The following is a 5,687-nucleotide window of genomic DNA, read 5'->3' as shown; positions in this document are numbered from 1 at the left end:
AGTGAAGAACTAAACTATTTTTCTTTATAAATTGGTATTCCATTTATTTTTCTTTCCTTTTTTTTTTTCATACATACATACATACATTGACATTACATTTTATATTACATACATGAGAATGCTTTTTTTTTTTCCTTTTTTTTTATTCTCCAATACTATACAGTCGTTCACTTTCGTACAGTTTTCGTACATGATATTTTAAGTAGTCTTTTCCTTCTTTTTTATCCTTTTTCTCTCCCCTTCTCTCTCTACCTTGTCTATATATATATATATATATATACAGAGAGGCAGAGAGACATTTACATACATACACCCATATATATATATATATATATATATGGACACCCAGACTGATAGACACAAATAGACGCAATCGCAACAACACGGGGAGAGACATTTTCTTTTTTTTAAGTATTATTATTATTATTATTTCAAGAGCACATTAAAAAAAAAAAAAGAAAAGAAAAAGAGAAAAAAACACACACAAAAACAGACACAAAGAAAGAAAAACAACAACAGTGACTTCAAAACCTAATCCTCAAACATCATAAAGAGAGCTCCACCGCGTTTACGGCACTCCGTCACCCGCCGCATGAGACTCTGCCGCTCCAACGACTCCATTCCATACAACTGCGTCGCCAGTTTGTCCACCAAATCAAGTGCCTGAATGCCTTTCGTCGCCGCGCCGAGCTCCAACTGCACATCCGCCTGAATTAACAAAACAGGGAAAAGTAAAAGAGCATTCTCCTCATCAAAACTCTTTCCCAACAGGACACGATCATTATAATCGCATTTGGTTTGAACAATAAACTTTAAAGCCCTCTTTTGGAGTTGTTTCTTTCGTTTATCATCCACCATACCGCATTGAATCTCAAGATGATAATTTGTTCCCGGCACCACGCGGCGGATCTCTTCATCCATCCACGGCACGTGTCGTAATGCCGCTCCCTGTTGAGGGGCCGGTACACTTCGGCACATCATTTTACGATCGGGGAGAATTTGTAGACGAATGATCATTGGATTAACGGCTTCTTTTGGCTCCATCACAGAGGCATCCGCCATACTGCGATTTCCCATAGATTTGTTATTCGACACACTGGTGTTATTACCTTTATTCGGAGTCTCATCAACGGATCCACCGCGGAGTTTATTCTTACTCTTTGTGCGTTTGGAATTACGTTCTTCTGGTTCAGAACTGCAGGAGGAGTCGGCGTCCAAGTCTTCAATAAGAGCCTCCAGGAAACTTAATACAACAGCATTTGTTAAACTCTTTGCACGGCGTCTGGCGAAATTAAATAACGCCTCTTCCACACGTAAACATGTGAGAACGGCGGCATCCAATTCCTTCTTACGTTTCTTCTCACCTTGTCCACCACGGAAGCGTTCAAAGGCAATATAAACACCATTCGCCGTGGAGGAAACCCAATGAAGTCGCAGGTGTTGATCGAGACAATCAAGAATAGAATCCCGTTCAGGGTCTTCCGTCATCATCCCTAACCGTGGACGGCGTTGATTACCACCCGCATTCAAATTATCCAGTGGATTTGCATTACCGCCATTATTTTCCTCTCCGGCGGCTTTATCTCGGGCGATTTGCAGACACCGCATTGCTGCCTCTGTATGGATGGAAATATAATCCACATGTGGAGCTGCTTCTTCCAGTCGACCGGCAAGCATATAGGAATCCGCAATATCCGCACGGAGTTGCAGATACTCCAATACAGTGATCAGACGACCGTCTAAGGGGAATTCCAGTACATTAGATTGTTCCTCCATTTCTTTTCCTTCTCCATCACTCATTTCTTCATCTGTGGGTTTTATTACATCATCTTCTTCCTTCTTTTCTTCTTGTTCTTGTTGGGATGAGGATTGCTGTTCATCTCGTGAGGGTGGCGCAGTGGTGGAGCTTTCGTTCTTTCCATCCACTTTCTTTCGTTCGCCCTTATCTGGTTTACGCTCCCACTCAATAAAATTGTCGATACGAGACCAGAATGCGTGTCCCTCGTGTCGCTCAATCGCCTGATCGTAATAAATCTCTGCATATGTGTAGCGACCCTCCAGTAGGGCCTTATAGCCTTCGCGGAACAACCGTGAATGACGGTGTTCTTCTGCTGATGCTCCAGAGCCCATTGAGTTTTCTTTCTTCTTTTCTTTGTTTCCGTATTTATTGCTGTTTGTAGTTGTTCTTACTTGATGTGCCTTCTTTCAATTGATGGGTTTGTTGGTTTTTTTTTTTGGTTTTTTTTCTTTTCTTCTTCGTTCTTTCCTTCTTTACCTAGTCTTCAGATGTCGACTTGTTCGAATATGCAATATCGTCTATTTATTCTTTTTTTGGGGGGGTGTTTATTTGCCTATATTTTTTTAAAAACTTTTTTTTTTTTTTTTTACTATTGGCTGTTTTTTTCTCTTTTTTCTCTTTCGCCACTGGTATTGATTGTAAAATGGGATTTGCTCTCTAACTATCGCCCCCTTCTTGATAACAAATAATAATAATAAGAGGAATAATAATAAGAGTAAGCTTTTATATTTCCCTTGATGAGATTTCTTTTCCTTGTTGAGGGTATTGCCTTTCTCTCTCAGAGAACTTCACTCAAATCCACAGAGAGAATGAGTGAAAAAAAAAGAGAGTAGAAGAGTTTTGCTGTGAAAATAATACACAGGCATAAAACGATATAGAAAAGGAAGAAGAAAAAAAAGAAGAAAAAGTAAATGTAAAAAAAAACCATTATGTAAACACAAAGACATATTCAATTTTAAAACAAAAAAAAACAAAAAAAGAAAAAACACACAAAATTCAAGGTTGGGGAAAAAAAAGAAATAAAAAAACAAGAGGTAAATAACCTCTACCCACACAGAGAAAAAGAAAAAAGAAAAAAAGACATAACAACTATCAAGGATATGTTTTTTGTGTATCTGTGTTGAGACCGTAAACCAGGAATAATAATAATAATAATAATAATAATAATAATAATAATAATAATAAACCAAAATAACAAAATGCATGTACACATATACGCACACCGTTGTTTATCGAAAACGCACCACAAGCCTTACACCTCGCCGCACAATTCGCATCAACGACGAAATCTTCTCAGCTGGACAGCCATTCATTGACATAAGTCGCCCACCAGAACCCTCCAGAAGCCTCTGCAACTGCGATGTATGCTGAAGATCAAGAGATGTGAAAGAAGAAGAAGAAGAGGCGGTGGATGTCATCCACGTGGGATTATGATAACGCATCCATACAGTTAAGCCGGTAGCAGGATATGTGAATTTCTCAGGCACCTTATCAAGATTGACAGACATCCATTTCTCACTATTAGTGTTTTTATTATTCTTGTTAGCCTCATCATTATTATCATTATGATTATGATTAAATTCACTCACATTTTTATTCTCATTCTTTACGATGGCTTCTAATGTAAAGGGCCACGGTACATATCGTGAGGGTCGCAACAATTCCACTTTTCTCTCACCTGTCCCACAAGGAATAGCCGTTGTGGCATTAAAAGAAGCTCCAGTGGGTGAAGTACAACAGCGAAAGTGCCACGTTATCGGAGATGAGGATTGTATTTTTTCCACATCTTTTACTGAACTTTTATTGGCTTTCTTCACTTTTTTGACTAAAGTGGAAGAAGTGTTTGTGGGAGTGTTGAGAGAGTTGTGATTATTATCGCCAGGCGGCCGTAATGACATGATGGTTTGCATAAGTAAATCATCCTCCATTAATAACGCCTTCTTTTGCGGTCCAATCGTTTCAGTTTCTCTTTTTTCAGAAGAAAGTGATGAATCCAATAAAATGTCTGAATTATTTTTCTTATCCTTATTCTTTTTCTTCTTCTTCTTCTGATGAGGAATGAATTCCTTCTCCATATTGGGTTCTGCAAGAGACATGGCGGCAAATACAGACTTGAGTGAAGAATAAGGCGGCTTTATCGCATGAAGATCTTTATTCCTCTCCACTCCATCTATAGACTGTACAGAAATACGAAAGAACATTGAAAACCGTTTGAGATGATGTGGTGTTTCCAACGCACGGGATCCCGCTGTAGTGGCTAAAGAACACAACTCCTGTGCTAATATTAATATATCTCCCTCTTCTTCTTTTAGTTTTTCCTCTTCTTCTTTTTCTTTTTCTTTTTCTTTCTTTTTCTGCTCTTTACCAACTGTTGCGCAGCGTCTGGCGAGGATTTCAAACTGTAATAATACTCCAACAGCCATTCGTACACGAACCATATCCACAAATAGAGAAATCCACTGTTGTTTTAAAGCCTCCTCGGGTGATGATGATAATAATAATGTATTTAATTCCTCTCTTCTTCCTCTCTGCAGTAAATGATATTGCTGCTCACTGACTGTAGTGGCCCATTCTTTCAAAAAGGAGGCAAATTGTGGAGATGATGAAATAAAACTAAAATGACGATCACTTGAAAAAGATAAGAGTTGTTGTGATTGATGTTGATAGTTGTGTATATCTTGTATAGATGTACAGGCACGAAGTAAATCATGAGCTGCATTTACAACTTCCTTTGGTATTCCAAACAACTGCTGAACTTCACTCTCATCCACACCAAATCTCATCATTTCATCCACCTTCTCTCTATACAGTGTAGTCGCTGCCTGTAAAATTCGTTTATGTTCCTTATCTACTGTCTTCCATAATAGTGAACGTAATTTCTTTTGTACCGCAGCATCCCTCGCTACTTCTACAAGGTGTTCTGCAGCCAATTTACGCGACCATGTAAAGTCAATATGTGGAGAAGCCAAAACTTCATCTCTCATCTTATCAAGAGTATTATCCATATGATTAGAAGTAGAAGTAGAAGTAGTAGAAGTAGATGCGGTCATTCGACTAAAGCGAAGGGCATGCCGTACACATGCTGTCAATACGGTGTGGAGTACAAAACAGGCATGTGCAGATCCATTCATCACCGACACTCGTTCCATTTGTTGTTCGACAAATTTAATTACTCCAGAGGCCACACGTTGTGGAGAATTTCTCTGTGGATTTGAATTGGAATTCTCACTCTCACCATTGCTGCTGTTATTTCTTCTTCTCTCTTTACCTTTCATAACGTCATCCACTTCTTGACTCGTCACTAACCGTGCCGGCTCACTTGAGAGAAGACGGTGTCCAAGCAAAGCGAGTATCTCATCTCGTGGAGGCAATGAATTCCGTATTTTACTATCATTATTATTATCATTATTATTATTATCATTATTATTATTATTATAAGAGGAAGAAGAACTGGAAACGGTAGTGGTAAAGGATTCACTTTGTACTGTTTTAGTTGAATGTTCAAACTGATTGACTGGTTTAATGTCGTCTTTACACGGCAGTCCACGACGTTTAAGATGTGCGGAAACCCACGCAAACGCTAAAGGAGATATCGTCATTTATTATTTCTTTTTGTTTTCCTTTTGTTATTATTATTATTATTATTATTATTTATTATTATTATTGTGTGTTTTGGTTGGCTTCTCTACCAGTATTAAAAAGGAATAAACACCAAATGATACTCTTGCTACTAGTGGTGCGCTACTGGATCCTATTCGGTAGAGGCCTCCTTTAATATATATTATATGTGTTGAAAACAAAGAGTTCCTTTTGCCACTATATATATATATATATATATATATAAAGTATGAGAAGGGCAAGAAAAATAGAAAAAAAAAAGAAAGGAAAA

The 5,687-nt window shown here is 38.1% G+C and overlaps 2 protein-coding genes across 2 annotated transcripts; both read right to left on the bottom strand.

Annotated features, from left to right (window-relative positions):
- Positions 1-531: 531 nt before the first annotated feature.
- On the bottom strand, positions 532-2,130 carry TM35_000361600 (sodium stibogluconate resistance protein; the record flags this gene model as incomplete). The annotated part of the gene is made up of 1 exon (XM_029029345.1): positions 532-2,130. The coding sequence occupies one exon, from the start codon at positions 2,128-2,130 to the stop codon at positions 532-534; it is 1,599 nt and encodes a 532-aa protein (XP_028879366.1).
- An 897-nt stretch (positions 2,131-3,027) lies between these two features.
- Positions 3,028-5,397, bottom strand: TM35_000361590 (uncharacterized protein; the record flags this gene model as incomplete). The annotated part of the gene is made up of 1 exon (XM_029029344.1): positions 3,028-5,397. The coding sequence occupies one exon, from the start codon at positions 5,395-5,397 to the stop codon at positions 3,028-3,030; it is 2,370 nt and encodes a 789-aa protein (XP_028879365.1).
- Positions 5,398-5,687: the final 290 nt, after the last annotated feature.

The sequence above is a fragment of the Trypanosoma theileri genome, assembly GCF_002087225.1.
Source record: "Trypanosoma theileri isolate Edinburgh chromosome Unknown TM35_Tth_36_V1, whole genome shotgun sequence".
NCBI classification, from domain to species: domain Eukaryota; phylum Euglenozoa; class Kinetoplastea; order Trypanosomatida; family Trypanosomatidae; genus Trypanosoma; species Trypanosoma theileri.
This window is presented reverse-complemented; position numbering and strand designations above follow the sequence as displayed.